This window comes from Kogia breviceps, chromosome 8, assembly GCF_026419965.1.
Source record: "Kogia breviceps isolate mKogBre1 chromosome 8, mKogBre1 haplotype 1, whole genome shotgun sequence".
NCBI classification, from domain to species: domain Eukaryota; kingdom Metazoa; phylum Chordata; class Mammalia; order Artiodactyla; family Physeteridae; genus Kogia; species Kogia breviceps.
Genome location: NC_081317.1, coordinates 69661548 through 69681158, shown reverse-complemented (window position 1 = coordinate 69681158; position 19611 = coordinate 69661548). Strand labels below are relative to the sequence as shown.

The following is a 19611-nucleotide window of genomic DNA, read 5'->3' as shown; positions in this document are numbered from 1 at the left end:
AGGAGTCTGGGATTAACAGATATGCAATGCTATATATAAAATAAATGAACGACAAGGACCTACTTATACAGCACAGGGAACTATATTCAATATCTTATAATAACCTATAATGGAAAAGAATCTGAACAAGAATATATACATATTCTCACATATATGTATATGTATAACTGAATCACTTTGCTATACAACTGAAACTAACACAACATTGTAAATCAACTATACTTTAATTTGAAAACAATTTTTTAATGCAAAAAACACCAGTGTTGGCATTTCATACACATTTCCATATAATCCAGGCCCTGACTTTCTTCCTTAGCCTTACCTCCTGCTGTCAGCCCATTGGAACCCCATTATGGAACCATCCTGAAGCCCCTGCATGTCCTTCAACACTTGATGTTCTCTTTACTTTTGTTCCCTCTTCACCAGGGTCTTCCTTCCCCTTTCACCCAGAGTATCAGTCAAGTTAACGAGAGGTCATGCTGAGGTAACAAAAGCTCAGTAGATAAAGACAGCAAAGGTTTATTTCTCACTCAATGTCAGGAAGTGGTAAGTTTTTTCTCTAAAGACCCAGATGGTAAATATTACACACTTGGTGAGCAACATACAATTTCTGTTGCATTTTCTTCTTCTTCGCTTTTTTGTATAACTCTAAAAAATGTAAAAACCACTCTTTTTCATAGGTCATACAGAAACAGGTCACTGGCCATCTGCTGACCTCTACTCTACATGATCATTGCCAGAGACATGTAGACAGCAGAGAACTACTCAATCTAGTCATTCAGACCAGGCTAATGGAGCAGCCATCTCTTGAGCATTTCTAGTCACCATGCAGACCAAAAGAGAGGGTCTCATGCAAGTCCCCCTAAATGCCCCAGTCCAGAAGTGACACCCTAGAACTTCTGCTCACAAATAATTGGCCCAAATTGGTCTTTCAGCCCCATCTAACTATAACGGAGCCAGGAAATGCAATCCTACCATGTGTCCAGCAGTAAAGAGAATTGGAATTGCTTGGTAAAAGTGATGACTTCAGCTCAGAGACAAGTGCTCTGGAAAGTCTTTTCTGTCCCTCTGGTCCCCCCAGACAGATTAGCTACTCTTTGCCTGTAATCTTATAGCACCTTGAAGCCTAAGCATGTGCTGTGCATAGGGTACCACAATCGCCAACTTCTCTGCCTCCCACCAGATCCTGAGCTTCCTTAGACAAGCATCTCCGTATACCTACTGCCTAGCACAGCGCCTGCTACCCAGGGATACTCAGTGTGTGTTGCTTCAACAACTTAACAAATGTGGTAGATTGTGGGAGCGCAGTTGCCTATGAATTTACCTGAAGGCTCTATATGCAGAAGTGTCAGCCTCTCTGAGCCTAGTTCAACCACACCCATCTCCACTCATGATAAATTTATCATTTTGGTTATTTGGTTACTTTCTATATTAATCAAATTCACTCTTCCTTACAACCTTTCCTTCTAATAATCAGCACTTTGCAGAGAGCGGGTCCTTGAGGCCACAGAGCACTTTGACTTTATGTGAATTGGTTTTGTGTTCAGTTTGTAGGTCAGAAAGCAGGCACAGAGAGGCACTGAGATTTTCCCAAGTTACACAGCAAATGAGAGGTGGAGCCAAAAGTTATGCTTCCTTTTGATCCAACAAGACAGCTACAGGATTGAACACAGAGCCGCAGCTAAGTGAACCAACAGTTTATTTATATCCTTTGGAGAGACAGAAAGCATAACATGTATGTCAAAGGTAAATCTTATACCATATCAGTGTTCAGCTTATAGTATACATATTTATCTCTGAGTAAAATATTAAAAACAAACCACATGACTATATTAACGTGCTCTTTCAGAACCCCAAGAATATTGAAAATGCCACACACCTGTTTCACCACCATCCCTTAATGCCTGTTAGGTGAGCAACACCTGCACGCATCTTCACTACTAATGGCATAAAGCAGAGTTCAACTCAGTTTCACACACAACACATATGCATCTGCTGCAGTTTGTATCAAACGTGTAACCACAGAGCGAGCAAAACAGAGTTCAAAATGAACTGTAGTGCAAGTCTCCACCAATACATATTGACAGAGTTAAGCCCCTTCGTGTAGACAATTCACAACCTGAGTATCCTCTGACCTCACCAAAGTGTATCCTGACCTGGAATTTTCCTCTCCTCTCCATCTCCTGGATCCAGTAAGTTCCTAACAAACATCCCATCTGATGGTTAGCCTTGACAAATGCCCTGGAGCACCAAGAAAAGAGGAATACAGCTAGGCAGGAGCCCTCTACTTCTCACATCAAGAGCTGGTCCTATTGAAACCCATGGAGTTTGAGTCATTCAAGATCAAAACAAGTTTTAAAAAATATATAAACCCTTTATTTAAGAAGGTGAAATAGCTCGGTGTGTCCTCCCAGTCTGGTTAAATGGGGACAACCAGGGGAAATTGTGCAAGAAAACTGAAGTATACAAAAGCAAATTACAGGCTCAGTATTGCCAGACACAAAACAGGAATCAATCCTTTACAGGAGTCTTGCCTTTGCTTCCTTTTTTCTTTCCTTGAGCCTTGTAATTGAATGTTGCAAACTGTATCAAGAAGAATAAACCTACGGGTTTCCCCTCCCCCACGCAAGAAAAGGTTAAGCTTTTAATTACAGGCCCTCCGACTATCACTTGTGCAATTAGCAATTAAGTATAATCGTTGAGGAGAGAATGCAGAGCTGCGCTAGCGATATCCCCCTCCTCCTCATCCCAGACTGGGTTACTTTCGTCCCATTCTATTACAGAGGACCAGCCACAACCGCGCGCACTCTCCTTACACACAGGCTCTCACTTAAAGACCCATTTAATTTTTAGCAAAAATGGCATCTCAGCGTTTGACGGAGACAGGCATCCCCAACCCCACATCAAAGTAGACCAAACGTTTAGACCCACTCCTCTTCATCACTTTTAAGTGGAGAGAGGAGGCCCAAGGAAGAAGCTACCTACCAGCCTCACAGGACCAGCCTCCTTTGAGGCGCAGGAGAGGGTGGTAAGAGACGCTTGTTGCCCCTGGAAACTGCAAGTCCCCCCCCTCCCGGCTGTAAGCCGCGTTAGTGGGAAGGCGGTGGCAATAGCCTCAGTAGTTGCATCAGTGCTAACTGCTGCTGCTGCTGCTGCTGCTGCTGCATTTACTGTTGGCGGCTGCCGGGAAGGTACAGTAATGACTGTAGGGAGCGCACAGCTGCTGCGGCGGCAGGTTCCCTGGATCAGGAAATTAGGGCAGGCACCGGGGATTGGAGGCGAGGGCGGCGCGCGAGCCAACCAGCGGCCGCCCCGGGCCCCCGTGAGCCCCGGGCGGACGCGCGGAGCAGCCGGGCCCCAGGAGCACTCCGGGTGGCAGCGGCGGCCACGGCCACCGCCACTCACGCTCACACTCTCACGCACACTTACACACCCCCGGCGCAGGAACCTGGCTGCCCCGAGCTTATAAGAGGAGCCCGTCGAGGGTGGGGAAGGAGGGCTGAAGCCGCCGCGCCCGCCCCCACCCCCCGCTGACCACTCCCCCTCCTGCCCCCTCCTCGCTCCTCACCCCGCGCTCCAGCGGCCGCCAGTGTGGGTGCTCCGCGGCCGGCTCCTCTCTCTTCTGTCTTCTCCGCTCTCGGCTCCCCACCCCCTCTCCCTTTCTCCCCTCCTCTTCCCTCCCCTCTTCTGCAGCGCCTGCATTATTTTCTGCCCGCGGGCTCGGCTTGCACTACCGCTGCAGCCCGGGGAGGTAGGTGGGTGGGTAGGTTGGCTGGTGGGGGGTAGATTGTGCAAGTTGTAGGGGAGGGGGTGCGCCTCTTCTTCCCTGCTCCCTTTCCCCCCCCCCTTCGAACTCCTTCCCCTCCTCCCCTTCCCCCCTCCTCCCTCCCCGCCCCCACCTCCTTCCTCCTTTCCGAAGGGCTGGTAACTTGTTGTGCGGAGCGAGCGGCGGCGGCGGCACCATCCAGACGGGCACCATGGGCACGTCCGCGCGCTGGGCGCTCTGGCTGCTGCTCGCGCTGTGCTGGGCGCCCCGGGAGAGCGGCACCACCGGAGCGGGTGAGTGAGGACGCGCCCCTCCGCGGCCTGCCCGGACCCAGCCGGGGCGCCAGGGGGCCCCGAGGCGCGGGTCTCGTTTTGCCCACCCCCCTCCTAGGAGGCGCCTCTCCACTCTCGTCGCCTTCTCTCCCTCCCCACCCTGGTGGCGCCTCTGAGCTGTCAGCACCGCGGCTCCCGGGAGCCAGGCTGGGGGGATAGTGGGTTTTGGGGTGTCCTAAAGCCTTGCCCGAACTAGTCTTCATTCCCTTACGCTCCCTCCCCTAAAACCTGTGCTTTGCCTCGTTTTTCACTCCGCTTGGCCGGGGATGGGGAATATGGGCTTCTGAGCCGTTGAACAATGGTTGTGTCTCCTCTGCCAGGCGGAGTGTTAGGAAGGAGGCAGAGGGCCGGGTGGGCCGGGACGTGCGCGGCAGCCCCCGGAGCGCTCCTCGGACTTCACGGAGGGTGGGAGCGGGCGGTGGGCGAGGAAGGGCGCCTCCGGCGATGCGGGGCGCCGGGTACCGACCGGGACTGGGGTTCCCCGTGGCGGTGAGGAACCCGCACGTTCGGTGGGCTGCCGCCGGTAGTCTCCGCCGAGCGACTAGAAGTGCGCAGCCTGCGCACCCGGACTGCGACTCCCCGGGCGCCGGGCAGTCTCTGTGTCGTGCGGGTTAGAGGAAGAGTGAGGCTTGAAATAGGACTCACGTCTAGATGTTTCTCCTTTCTCCGGGGAGCGTTTGTAAACCTCGCGGGTCTCCAGGATAGCTGAACGGGGGAGGGGAGTGGAACGAAGACTTAATCAGGTTAGTTTGCTGAGCCTCGTTCCTGGTGAGATTTCCTCGAGAGGAATTGGGTCCTAATCTGGTGACTGTAATTAGCCTTCATTAGCACGAGAGCTGGGAGAGCTGGTGTGTGACTGTGGCTTGTTGGGGAGGGCGGTGGGGACTACTGTCGGGTCCCCAGGGTGTGCCGCACTGGGCCTGGGAGCCCTGTCCTCAGCCACTCTCTCACTTGGGGGCCGCACAACTTTCTCAGGCAGGCGACACGAAGCCCTTCTAAGAGGATTCGGTGAGAATCCTGGCAGGTCCCTGAAGTGATCTCGACATGACACCAAGGGGCTGGCTCGTCAGCTCTGGGGAAATGGTACGGAAAATTGCCCCCGTCTTAAGTACCCACTCCAGAGTCCCTAGCTCCTGTCGCCCGGTGGCTTGGGAGACCCGCCGGCCTGCAGTCACGTGTCTCCTGAAGTGAGAGCGAACTTTAATGTGTGGTCAAGCAGCCCCTCAAGCAATACTTGGGTGGTGGGTGAGTCAACGAATGCCCCCTGCCCTTAGGTTCTGACTGTCCCGAGCGTGAGAAGCTGGGACGGGCTTTTCTGCGCTCTGCGATTGGCTGGCCGCCCGATCACGTTTAGGTTGGTCACGTGGCTCCGCGGACTCGTAATTTAGCAGCCTGAGAAATGTTATCTTTAAGCGAACGTGAAAAACGGACAGGCTCCAATGGACTGTTCTCTCAAATGCTTTCCCCTGCCTGGACTCCTTTAAAAAAGGCGAGTGTCTAGTGAAGATGGCCCCTGATGTGTAACCAAACTAAGAGATTGGAAAAGCCCTGAAAAGTTTTCAGACTCTCACATTAATCATTAATGGTTGAGCAATACTAACTTATTAAACGATTTCTCAGAGTAGTGCCATGACTTACATTACACCTTTCATATCATTTCAAAAGACTAAGATATACCAGAAACCACTGATGACTGTCCAGGAAGGTGGGAGAGAAGATTCGTTTTTGCTGCGTTCTTTTCATATTCGTTTAACTTAATGTATAACTTTCCATTGGAGGTTAACTTTATCCTATAGAACGCTATGAATGCACCTAAATTGTCGAAATGAGTTAGTTGAAGCCATATGTTCACCTTGTATCAGGTAGGTGAGCCTCCCTTTTGCTCCCCTAGGTCACATGTGAAATATGTGACATGCCATGAACAGTGGAAAATAGAAGCCCATGTAAGACTTAAATTCTTCGAAGGAAAGGAGACACATCCTTTCTGAGCTGGAGGAAATTTGGGGTTGGCTGAGGCAGGTATTGATCCTAAGCTAACCCAGGCTGGCTCCTGTGTGAAGTTCAAAGCCCCAAGGCATATGGACTGACTTTCTGGCCCTCTACACTCTGCCCATACACACGCATGACGCTGGTCTAAAATACTCTAGGACGGGGCACGTGTGCTTTAAGACTCTGCCAAGGAACTTAAGTCAGGCTAACAAGAGAAATTAAAATTCAGTAATGGAGCATACCTGATGGGAAAAAAATCCCTGGGAGTTCTAGGACATTTTCCTCCAGCCTAGGTAGTCAAGATTAGGATCTGGGGTACCATATATTCATTAAGGCCAGAGCCTAGAAGAACCAGGGTTTTGTGAGAGCTATTCAGATATGGCTAACCACCAACAAAAGAGTCAACGGAACTTCTCCTCTTGTGGGGAGTGGGTTGGTGAAATTGGCGGTACCTGGAGGGGTAGGAGACCGGAGGGCAGGGGGTAAATAAACCTGACTTATCCAGATAGCACCAAGAGGAGATATGACAATCATCATAATCCTCATCTAGATCGAAGAATGAGCATGGGAGCAGGGACTGTTTAAAGAAGGGTCACCAGTCAGGCCTTCGTTGGCAGTGACAGCTGCCTGTGGTCTGGAGCAGCACTGCTCCCCAGATTGCCCCCTTGCCCAATTCATGTGACATTTAGCAATGTACCTGCCCTGGCTCATTTTGGTTCTTTGCTCGAATTGTTTGGAGTCCCTAGATACCTAAAGCACGTATAAAGGCCAAGTTCAGTAGAGCTGCCAAATGTTAGGACTTCAATATAACCATACTGTATATTTTAATTATAGCAGCCTCCATGCTCAAAAGAAGTGCTTCTGCCTTTTATAAAATTGGATACCCATAAACTCAATCTCACTTGAGTAGTTTTGTTACAATTCTAGAAGAGGTGAAAAATAGTCACCAGCCCCTTCTGTTCCAGGAGGAATGTCCAACTGATCAGACTTAGCAAGAACTCCTAGAGTAGAGCACAACCGTAAGATCAAGGGAACAGATAGCCCCCAGCTGTATGGCTTGGGGTTTTGGTCCAGAAACCAGAAGACGTGGAGCACCACATAGAAATATAGATAATAGATATTAGCTATTTAGACCATTTTCTAGTTCTTAACAGAATGTGAATCAGGTTGTCCCTCTCTAGAGGGAATAGTGATCAAATTTAGGCAGTAATCTATACAATTTCAAGTCATAATTAAATTTACTTTGGATACTGACCTTTCTTTGGAAAGCCACCTTCACATTACTAGTCTATAAAAAATTAAATCCCTCAAAGGACTATGATAAGGTCTATACTGAAGCTTATGATAAAAGTTCCTGCCTTAGAAGCATTTCTCAGGGTGGGCTAATACGGCTGCTCTCCAGGTGGTTAGGTGATAGACTCAAAATTGCTTCATTTGTTCCCGTCTGTGCTTAGGCCACAGCACGGAGACTACTTTCAAGAGAAAGAGTCCAAGAATACCTTGGGCAGAGATGGATGAGATGTACCTGTTGAGCAGAAGTAAGTGGTCCAGGGGCAGTTTTTTGGCCCACCTAAAGAGTTGTTGGCTAGGAAATCTGAAGACTGATAGCTTTTCATAGGACTTAAAGACGGAGGAATGACTTAGCTCTAGGAGAATCTGGCTTTGTAAATGACAATTACCTCAGTTTCACTCTGTGCATTTTTTTCAGTCCGAATTGGTGTCTCTGCTAAGCTTTTCTGTTGGTTTTCAATAAAAATTCTAAACGTTGTCAACACTGCCTAGTTAGATACACTAGATGCACTGCAGGGACTAAATGAGATGGCAGGTGATACCTTAAACTTAGTACACGTTTCCCTTCAAGTGACGTTTCCTAGAAAAGTTTGGGCCTGATGGCTATATGGGGGCTCTAAATTAACAAGAGAATGCCTGCCAGGTGCTGTGAGAATAAATACAGCGATTCTGCTAGAAGTGGCTTAATATCTGCTTAGAGATCCTTTGCCCACTTTGTATTTTAAAGATGCTGCATGGGTGGGTGGAGCAGAGAAAGGGCATTCATGGCCCTGTATTTAAGAGAGAACTTTGGGGACAGAAACTATAAGACAGGACCATGGTTGTGGGACGGGGAGGGGTGGGCTATCCGGTCGGGCTTGTAATTTGCCAAACAAGGGAGGCAGTAAAACCCTTGGTGATAGACAACATTTGCAAGTTACTTCGTGTGTTATAATTCTTCCCCCAGATACTATGAGTAAATAAGGTTCTTTTACAGACTGCCTCTGATCTTTAGTTTTCTTAAGATACCTTTCCAAGGTCTGAGCTACTAACTGATCTGTAGGTTCCCTAAGTAGGTGGTAGCTTGATGCCAGCCTCCTTTGTACCTCTGCTCAAAACCACTTGACTTCCATTTACTGAGTGCCCACCACATGCCATATAGCACCAGGCATAGGTGACACAGTGACCAAGAAGTTGGGCTCTTCCTTCATGGCATTTAGTGCAGTGGGGAAGTCAAACCAGGAAATCAGTGATCCAAAGACAGCCTGGAATAGAAGCTCTGGATGGGAGCGAGCAGACCCAGTGGGTCAAGACTTAATCATACAAGAGGCAGGTAGCGGCTGAAGATTGCTGGAGGTCCCACACACCACGTGGGTTACAGCTTATGAAGGTTTCTCAAAAATCACCGAGAACTTAGACTCTCACGTGAGAAAGCCAGGAATTAGTCCATCTCTGCAGATGATCCTACAAAGGTGATAGCACTCAATCAACAATGGATGGCTGCCAACACTACCAAAGAGCGCTAAAATCCGTCAGAGGTAAAAGCCCTGAAATTTCTAACTTTACCAGTGAGCCACTGCTAACTTTCCCTGCGTGCTGGAACCTCTCTCCTCACATGGAAACGAGGCTAACGTACCCACACTGACACACTCGTTCTGATATGTAAGTGCAGGAAAGTGCTCTGTTTTTAAATGATAAAGTCTCTGAAGATGAGGTGAAAGTACCCTCGTAGGCATTGGGAACTGTGGCCTTGGTAACCTAAGAGTCTTTCAAAGTATGCTAACTAGTGAAACAACTGCTCATACTTGGTTTCAAGTTCAGAAAACCTGGGACGAATGCTTTGGGAAAAAAATCTGTAGTTCAGACCAACTTTATTAGTGAACTAACAAATCAACGGATGCATTGGGGAATACTCGCTAGTGCCTAAAAAATTTTTAGACCTCAGGCACCTGGTCCCAACTTACAAAGACACATTCCAGGCCCTGCCATAGGGGATCTCTGTTTGTAGAGATGGAAACAGGTAGGTGAGCACATCTCAGTATGTGACAGCTCTGTGACAGGCACAGAAGACAGTGAGAAAGCAGCCAGAGCGCACCTAGTTGGTCAAGAAAGCAACTGAGGGCCTCGTTCAAGGATGACATTTGAACGGGTGGTAAGCGATGGGGAGAAGCTGGGGGAAATGGGTAGGAAACTAGACTCAATACTAGAGCCTGTGAGAAGCCTGCAAGTGATCCCATCCCTGGTACTCTGGGCCATTCTTGGCTGCCTGATTCACCATCTTGATGTGGATAGAGAACATGGCAGCCTGGAGGCAGAGGAACAAGAGACAAATTTAGATCAAGTGAGAGATGAGTGCTTGGACATGCCCAGGACTTGATGGCAAAATGTCAGGGGAGAAGAATCTAGGCTCACTGTTGGACTACTGAGTAAGTGGCGGGTCAGTCAAAGATCAGGCACATGGGGATGGGAAGACAGATTTTAGAAGAACCTCTTTACCGTGTATGCCTATTAAGATATCCAAGTAGATTTTACCTAATGGCACAAAGGACGTCATCATAATCTCTGTTGTTAGATTGGCAGTTGTCACCTATGTCCATCCACTGACTCACACAAGGACTTATGGGGTGAGTACTGTAGAGTCCGACCCTGAGAATGAAGTAGTCACCCGCATTGTGGGTAGAATCTTAGCCTCCTAACCTTCCTGCAGTGGTTTCAAAGTGTGGTCAGAGACCAGCAGGGTCAACAGCCTTCGGGAACACAATAGAAATGCAAACTTGGGCCCCATGCTAGACCTACAAAGTCAGAATCTCTGGTGAGGGGGGCAGCATTGTGTTTTAATAAGTCCTTCAGGGGCTTCTGATACAAACTTGATCTTGAGAACCACTGACTTTTACCACCCACGAAACTAATAACTTCCCAAATATATCAGGAGGGCCTCAGCTCTTTCTAGACAAGAAAGCCAAGCATTATAGTCCTTCTAGGAAAAGACCTGCTAGGGATACTGAGGCAGCATTTTTAAAAAATCAAAATGGGGACGGGAGGGTGGGCTCTCTCTCAATAAGGCTGTGTTAGGACAGTGACATCCTGACAAGTGATAGTACCTAATTCTGGATTAATTTAAACTGATGCTACTACCCACATCACAAGTCAACAGAATATTCTGGAAGGAAGTGGTCCTGTGTCAGGTGCTCCAGTTGGTATGCGTGCTCAATCACATGGTATCTGGAGCCAGACTGCCTGAGTTCAAATTCTAGTTCTGCCGAAGGTGATCTTGGGCAAGTACTGTCCTCCCTTCCCCAAACAGGTTCCCTGGTATGTAAAAGGGGAACAGTAGCGTTGACTGTGTAGGATTGAGAATTAAATCAATTAAGAAACTGAGATCTTAGAACAGTGTTTGGCTAAGAATAAAAATTATTTATCCATGATTCTCAAGATGATCTCAATCTGATGTAAATGGGAAAACTGACAATCGAACTGGAGGAGTGAGTGAATCAGAAGGATTAACCCAAGTATTTCACAGTTTTTAGTTGGCCCCCGCCTGGTTCACACAAGGCTTCAGAGGCTGTCTGTAAGGCCAGAATACAGCTCAGTCCCTCATCCTCAGTTCCTCTTACTAACCTTCTTCCCTTGTAGGAAAACTTCTTTGCTGACTTGAAAAGCTGCTTGTCCTAAAAGGAGTTTTAGCCTATGAATAGAAAGATTGGCGTTCAAGTGCAAGCCGTAGGAGCGAGCTGGACTAAAAATAAATGCCCTTGGCAGCCCCAGAAGTGCCAAAACAAATGGACTGAAGAAAATTCCAGGAGATGATAACACCCGTACACTCAAGCAAATGGGAGGGCTGTGAAAGATGTGAACGCTTGGCCTTGCTAGTCCCAGCAGTGCGGCAGCCGCAGCCCCCTCTGTGCAGGCTGAAGTTCACGTCTGAGCCTGACACGCAGAAACATCTTACTGTTGGGCATCCCTTTTGGAGCACTCCTGCAAAGGTGCCACTTGGAGCCCTACAGGGAACTTCGTAGCCCACTTGGAAGGCTTGGTATTTACTGTAAGGTTTATGCAGTTTTGTTTTTTTTAACCGAAGCTTACGTACTGTTCTTCCATGTTAAACTTTGCAGGGACAATTAGACAACAACGGCAGGCTGACTTCTAAATGCATTAAAACCCCTGAGTTGCTTGGAGCCAGTGAACTGCCAACATGTCTGGGTAGCAACGTTAACTATTTAGGTAAGCAAGGCTCCTGGGACATGGGTGCCTTGAAGTAAGTTTGCAGAGTCCGATATCAACTGTGTAAGCGCAGAATTAATGAGGAAATCTTCAACTCTTCTAGGCATTCAGTCATGCGTTTCAAGTGTAAACAGCCGTGTAGACGACTGGGTACAAATGACTTCCAACCCCCTGGCCCAAAGGGGTAGGGATATTCATCCTAAGTATTAGAGCTGAAAGGAAACCCAGATCTAGTCCAACCATTTGATTTCTTAAAGTTATGGAACGCTTTTCAAATTCTTACACAAAACTCCAATGTTGAAAAGAAATACTGGTTGAAAGAGAGGCGGAATACCCAGGTTCCCTGCTGTCATAGCCTTTCCCCTGACTGCAGCCACCCCGATGCTGCCAAGGCATTCCTGGGAACCCCGTGACTTTGAGGAACCCGCTAAAAATCACATTTACTCTGACTTTTCACCTTTCTGAGCAGATAGACCCTGGGTTGTAGGATGCCGAGCGCTTCTACTTGTAATTTATTTTTTGAGGCATCACTGGCTTTAGCTTAGCCTAAGCATTGAAAGGACCTTCGGTGTCGATAATTTCAAGCTCACCCTGTTCTCTTTATGAAAGTATAATGCTGAACTTGAGACTTTACTGTCATGGATGGAAATAGACTACAGGCCCACAATCCTGTAATCCCCCAAAGCTTTGCAGACCTAAAGCTTAACTCGTTTGGTGTTTTCGCTTCTTTTGGAGCTCTGTACGGCAGCATTCCCAGGTAGGCACCACAGGTGTAAAGGGAGAATCTTCCTGAAACTTGGGCAGAAAACCCACCATGCTGCCGTCAGGTGGCTGAGTTGTCCCCGCTCCGCACGATGCAGGGAATCAAACAGAACTAGGGAGTCCTTTCTACCCAGGAGCAATCTTTCAAAACAAGGTGCTCAGGAAACTTAAGAAACCGAGGCGTGGCCATAGAGCTTAGGATCTTTCTTCTCTTCTCTTTAAAGAAAGAGCCCTTTATAAAGCCAGCTAGCTTTACCCACCCCCACTCCCACCACTCTCTTTAAAAGAAGCAGGGATGGTTGGTTAGCAGCCTCCATTCCTAACACCATTGTTCTCCTTTCTTAACGGAGAGCCGTGTGTGTCATGGTAAAACACAGCTGTATGACCATCGGGCAGAAGCTTGGGTGAAGTGGGAACATCTGAGATAAGAGGTAGAAATTAAACTCCTTTTTGTCTTGAGATATTGGAATAAACACTAAGGAAATGCCTGTGTCTGCCCTGAGCCCGCTCAACAACGACTCTTAAAGCAGCACTGCTGGGATTTTAACCCAGCATTTATTACTGTTGATTGCCTGTATGTTACAGTTACGTTCAGAGAGCCTCCTTAAGGTGCTAGTGGACTAAACACCAGCCTTAGGCTATTGTGCGCCCATATTTAATCCCAGGCCAGCTTGAGTGTCTATAAAATCCGTAGTTACAACCAAGGCTCATTTTTAAAGAGATCTGCCAGGTACCTAACCCCAAGTGGAAAACCATCATCTGACACCTACTTTTAAGTCCCTGTCCAAGTCGGATTATATGGTTATCTTTTTGACATCATAGATATCAACATCGATATTTTTGTCTCATTTTGACCAAACAACTAAAACCTTTGGTAACTAACACCTTTTAAAAAGGTATTCTAATTGCAACCTGACTTTTCTTTCCAAGTATATGTATATTTCTGTTCTCTATCATAAATTGTTCTTTTTTTTACTTTCCAAGTAAAGTACTCTAAGTAGATTCTTACCACTCCCACAACAGTCAGAGGTCGTGGGGATAAAGAACTACAGCCAGTGGGCCCTGGAACAGATAACCCCAGCATTGAGAATATTAAGACTATATCGAGACTCCAGTGATAAAAGGGGGAGGGGGAGAGGCAGCCAGGTACTTCATACTTGGTTTCGCGGTATAAAAACTAGCGTGCGATGCTTCCTGACAGCCTCTACCCTCTCCTTGTTCCCCCTTCTTGTGCCCAATAAAATATTTGTGGATTGAATGAATAGTATGAAATACAGGTAGGAAGAGGAGTTCCCTGGTGGCCTAGTGGTTAGGACTCCAGGCTCTCACTGCCATGGCCTGGGTTCAATCCCTGGTTGGGGAACATCCCTCAAGCCACGCAGCACGACCAAATAAATAAATAAATATGGTTAACATGGTAAATTTTTAAAAATGCCGGGGATGGGGGGGTGCGGGGCACGGAGTGGATTTCCTGGTGGTCCAATGGTTAGGACTCAGCACTTTCACTGCTAGAGCCTGGGTTCAGTCCCTGGTCGGGGAACTAAGATCCTGCAGGCCACGTAGTGTGGCCAAAAAACTAATAATAATTATAAAAAATAAAATAAAATAAAAAATGAACTACAGATAGGATGTGCCATTGATTCATCCTGCTTTGTATCTGGATCCTAGCTTAACTACACTCTTGCAGGCAGAGTGGTACATATAGTTTTTCAACGAGTACATTTAGTACCTAAGTAACCAAACACCCATATGGTAAACTAGGACCAAATTTTTATCTCCCCGGGAATTAGCCACAAAGTATGGAATGCTCCCAGACAGTAGGGAGTAGCTGATAGTAGGGATGCCAACTAGAGCATTGTGTACATGACACAAGAGTTCCAGTCTGTGCTCGTCACTGTAGCATCTGTTCTTATGCCCACGTGCCACAGCTGCAGATGCTGAAAGGTACAGGAAGTTGCAAGGCTTTCTGCTGGGAAGACCTCCCTAAGGAATCTGCCTGAACTATATGGCTCCACTGTTTTTCTCGAATATTTGCAGTGTATTTGCTGTAAGCAACCAGATCTTTGCCTTTTATCTCGAAGAAATTACATCCTCCAGAAGGATAGACCTGCTAATGATAGGAAACACCTGAATGTCAGCTGTCCCATTCCAGGCAAAAAAACTAAGTGCCCTACTTCCAAGTATTCATTCATGCCATTATGTGAATTTATATTCATACACTGAGCATAGCAAAACTGAGTTTCAGAAAAGTAGAATCCAGGTCTGTGGCTCCCACCTTGCTTTGTTTTTCCCACATCACTAAGTTAAAAATGATCTCCCTTTGGGTGTGGAGAAAAGGGAACCCTCCCACACTGTTGGTGGGAATGTAAATTGGTACAGCCACTATGGAGAACAGTATGGCAATTCCTTAAAAAAACTCAAAATAGATCTACCATATGATCCAGCAATCCCACTCCTGGGCACAGACCAGAGAAAACCATAATTCAAAAAGATACATGCACCCCAATGTTCATTGCAGCACTGTATATAATAGCCAGGACATGGAAGCAACCTAAGTGTCCATCGACAGAGGAATGGATAAAAAAGATGTGGTACATATATACAATGGAATATTATTCAGCCATAAAATGAATGAAATAATGCCATTTGCAGCAACATGGATGGACCTAGAGATTATCATACTAAGTGAAGTAAGCCAGACAGAGAAAAACAAATATCATATGATGTCACTTATATGTGGAATCTAAAAAAATGAAACAAATGAACTTATTTACAAAACAGAAACAGAATCACAGACTTCAAAAGTAAACTTATGGTTACCAAAGGGGAAAGGTGCAGGGAGGGGAGGGATAAATTAGGAGTTTGGGATTAACATACACACTACTAGGCATGAAATAGATAATCAACAAGGACCTACTGTATAGCACAGGGAACTCTACTCAATATTCTGTAATAACCTATGTGGGAAAAGAATCAGGAAAAGAATCTGAAAAAGAATGGAGATATATGTATGTATAGCTGAATCACTTTGCTGTACACCTGAAACTAACACATTGTAACTCAACTATAACATAAAATAAAAATTAAATGAAAACAATTATCTCCCTTCACCTCTTAACTGTACCTTCTTCGTGCTTTTTATCTTATCTTGGAGTCATTTTGTAAACATGTCTTTTTCCAATTAGACCTCAAATTCTGAGAGGAGGAACCATGTATTAAACCTCACGCCTTTTCTAAATATCCTTTACTTTGCTTCTAATAGAAGCATCATTGATGAGTAACAGTATAGAGTGTGGACAAGAAATGCCATTAAAGGATTAGGATTTGGATGCATGATTATAACGACACAAATGAGTTAAAGGAATGGGAGAAATGAGTACACAGGTGAATCCCCTACCCTGCCACCTGCAGTCTCTGGGCAATCGACGTTCCTTCTATCTTGGTCTGGCTCCATTGACCCAAGATTACTATTCCAGCCACCATGCCTAGTTTTCAGGAACCAGAAAGGAATAAAATTAAGGAAACTGGATCCCCTGTGCCTTTGAGGATATTTCCCAGAAGTTGTATATACCATTTCGGCTTACATCCCATTAGCCAGAACTTAGTCCCATTGGCTATGCCTCCTGCAAGAGAGGCTGGGGAATCTAGTCTTATCCAGATGGTGTGTTCCCAGCTACGAACTAAGTTACTGTCAGTCACTGCCCCAAGGCCCATCCAGCTCTGGCCCCTACAGTGTTATAGCCTCTGAGTCTGCAGCTGTCCCTCCAAGAGGACTCCTATCCATGGGTTTCAGGTAACTAGCATCTCTAACTTACCATCCATGTGTCCCCGCTTAGCTAAGTGTTCCCTCCTGATTTTAGGAAGAAAAGCCAAATGTGAACCCTCCCAATTCCAGTGCACAAATGGCCGCTGTATTACGCTGCTGTGGAAATGTGATGGGGACGAAGACTGTGCTGATGGCAGTGACGAAAAGAACTGTGGTGAGTAAAGAGCTGGACAGTCTCACCTGCCACCTCACTAGGACTTACGCATTGTATTGAAAGATGATATTATATCTTAGTTTCTACAAATGTATCGCGATTCTGAAAAATAGAATCCACTCCTAAGAAGTGCTTTGAACTCGAGTCCAAAGATTCTATACTTCCTGGTCTGGAGGGATATGACTGAGTGTTTGATGTGAAGTTAGCGACTTGAGTATGGAATTTTGAAGATACAGTGGAGATCCTTTCAAATGATAGACCCGGTTGATCTTAGATCAGACAAAATTTTGGTATAGGAAGCTAGAGGAAGGAAGGGGAGGACCAGGAATAGAGACAGACAGAAGATTGCTTAGAACAGACTTTCTTTTTTTTTTTAATTCTCAAATGGTTCCAATCCCCAAAAAGCAAGCTGTGGACGGTAAGAAATCCCCTGCAGTTTCAGGAATTAATTAACTCCTGGTATAGAAACTATAAGCCAGCCCAGATCAAAGATCAGATAAGGATTCTTTTTTAAAAATTCCCTGTCTACAGAGATGCTGATTTTAAAGCACTAGGCAAGATGGAAGACATTCTCTCCCCCCCAAAAATAGGGATACGCCATCATACCCATTGATCAGCATCTATTAAAAGATCATTATGGAAAAAAAAAGGGGGGGGGGCTTCCCTGGTGGCGCAGTGGTTGAGAGTCCGCCTGCCAATGCAGGGGACGCGGGTTCGTGCCCTGTTCCGGGAGGATCCCACATGCTGCGGAGTGGGTGGGCCCGTGAGCCATGGCCACTGACCCTGCACGTCCGGAGCCTGTGCCCCTCAACGGGAGAGGCCCCAACCGTGACAGGCCCGCGTACCGCAAAAAATAAAAAAAATAAAAAATAAAAAAATAAAATAAAAGATCATTATGAGAAATGCCTGATTTTGCAACCTATGTAACCTCTCATTAAGCCAGGACAGCTGAGAACTACGTGTCAAGATGGCATTTAGGTACCTTGAATACATGCTGAAGTTTGCTTTATGATCCCTTTGTTCTGTGTTGCAAAACTCTTGAAATAAGGTTGTTCGTGAATGTCGGTGATAACACTGTCATTTGCCTTTTAAAAGACGTTACATAAAGATGTCCACTATACAAACTAAAAATCCAGAAGAAAAATAGAAGCTAAATGTAGATTTCATCAACTGCCATCTTGTTATGCCCTTACCTACTTCTTCATGCATCATTACTAAAATGCTATAGTATAAACATACTGGCAGACAGTCCTGTGCTTGAGCTCTCAGAGCAGTATCATGGATGTCTGCATGCCAATATGTAAATTAGCAGCTCATTTGGAAGCAGAGTAAACCCATGCTGCAATATCAGAAAAGAAGCTTATCTCCAGTCTCAGGACCAAGAATAGTTCTCCAATGTGACACATTTATATCATTTGCATTGTAACACTAAGATTTTAATCTATTCTACAAGATCTTGAATTCCATGCTCTTTCTGGGTTACCTGGGTGATATAATTCTCTCACTAATTTTCTCACTAAAGGACCTCACTCTTGTCCACTGTTCTCTTGGTGTAAGTAGCCGTTCTTCTTCTGTGCTAAACTACATTTGGCAAAACCCATTTGGTTTTTTTTTTAGAGAGTAATTATTCTCTCCATGGTGTGAAGTCTTACTTTACCATTTGACTACCTCAGTAGAAACTAACCTGAGTCATTGTAGGGGTCATCACTGGCTTTTCCTAAAATCGTCTCTGCATAAATCAATTCTAGCTACGTAACAGGAAGGTTTGGAAGAGGTAAGGAGGTAGATGTACCTACAATCAAGATCATGCAAAGTGGGAAAAACTAAATATATTCTTGACCAGGATTCGTTTCTGCCTCTCAGATATGAAGGTAGAGAAGGAAAGTGGGGGCTTTGCTCGGGGAAGTTCTGAATGCTTATTTTGAGATGTTCCTCCATGGAAGGGAAAAGCTACACAATTACTTAAAATTTCCAAAGCCAATTCCTATTTTTCCTGTCCAACCTCTTGATGTTGAACTTGGTTACAATTTCAGCAGGGCCTTTTCTTTCAAGCATGTCAACTAGCATATTTAGTCAACTTCAGCTTGGATTCTGCAAGCCATGTTCTATCAGTCCTAATAACTCATTCTTCTACAAGTGTTAGGCTGAACTGATACATCAGTAACTTGGATACCCCAAGAATGGAACTGGTAGTTCTCTTCCCCTGTGGCACATCTAAATTTCTATCCATCTCTCAAGGTCCAATTCAAACAGCCTATCTTTACCCTCCCAGTCTGTGCTCAGAATGGAGAGAGAGGAACCCTAGCAATCTATCTGACCCTGTGTCCCTTGTTCACTTTGTAGTACAACCAGTCTTTTCTATCCCTGTAACATCTTATACTTCCTAAATTCATGAGGTCTCTTTACAACCATTCCGTACTCTCTCTTTTGCAACTTCTGAAGAGTATCACAGGGTGAATTACAATAACTGACTCTGAGACCCTCTGGCACCTTCCTACATGCTCAGGAGAAGATGGGCCTTGGCTATCACTTAAACTGTTAACACTGGTGTTTGAGTATTTCAGTGATTTTAGAAGCAGGTATGAATCTAAAAAGTAATATGGCCTTTCATGTTCCCTTGGCTACACAATTTTAGGAGATAAATAATCCTTTTCACATCATCATAATTGATCATCCCGAGTTCTAGAAATTGACTATAATCACTGTCTCCCCATTAACAATATCTGAGGCTAACCCAGAGCGGCTGTCTAGTTTACTACACTCTTAACTCTGAGTGCTGTAGCTGGCTTCAACCCCTGACTTGAGGTGGTCCCTTTTATCTTTTCAGCAAATTGTTGGCTTTTAGCTGATTTCCCATTACAGAGTATTCGTTAGAGAAGAATGTTTTAAACTGGAAATTCAAGTAGAAAGTATAGGCACACGGGCAAAGAAGAATATAATCTGAGAAGGATGACCCTAGAATACCCGATGTGGCTCCTTGTCAAGACTCTTCTTACTCCCTGATTTCCTCACAGGTAGGATGACCAAGCTGCCTGCTTTGCTTAGCACAGTCCTGGTCAATGCTTATCTTCCTGGGAAAATTAACACTGTCCTCCTACTGAGATTGCGTCAGTTTGGACAACAAATTGCATGGTCACCCTAATTAAGGAGGAAAGGCTACCCTAATAAGAATTAGTAGCAGAACTGATACCTTGTCTTAGGCTATTTAACTCTAGTAGTCAGTTACGGGTGCTCGCAGCTTCCATAGCAGGCTCAGTGACGTTTAGCTGGTTGATGTGAGCTCACCCTTCGG

At 45.8% G+C, this 19611-nt stretch overlaps 1 protein-coding gene across 3 annotated transcripts in view; it reads left to right on the top strand.

Annotated features, from left to right (window-relative positions):
* The first annotated feature begins 3348 nt into the window (after positions 1–3348).
* VLDLR (very low density lipoprotein receptor) overlaps positions 3349–19611 on the top strand; it is a 36792-nt gene continuing 20529 nt past the window's right edge. The window contains exons 1-3 of one of the 3 annotated variants that reach the window (XM_067041596.1): positions 3349–3751; positions 3920–4059; positions 16200–16319. In XM_067041596.1, coding sequence (XP_066897697.1) covers positions 3978–4059; positions 16200–16319 — 202 coding nt within the window. In that variant the 5' untranslated portion in view covers positions 3349–3751; positions 3920–3977. The remainder of the gene's footprint in view (positions 3752–3919; positions 4060–16199; positions 16320–19611) is intronic. The other 2 variants (XM_067041597.1, XM_067041598.1) reach the window with 2 other exon arrangements.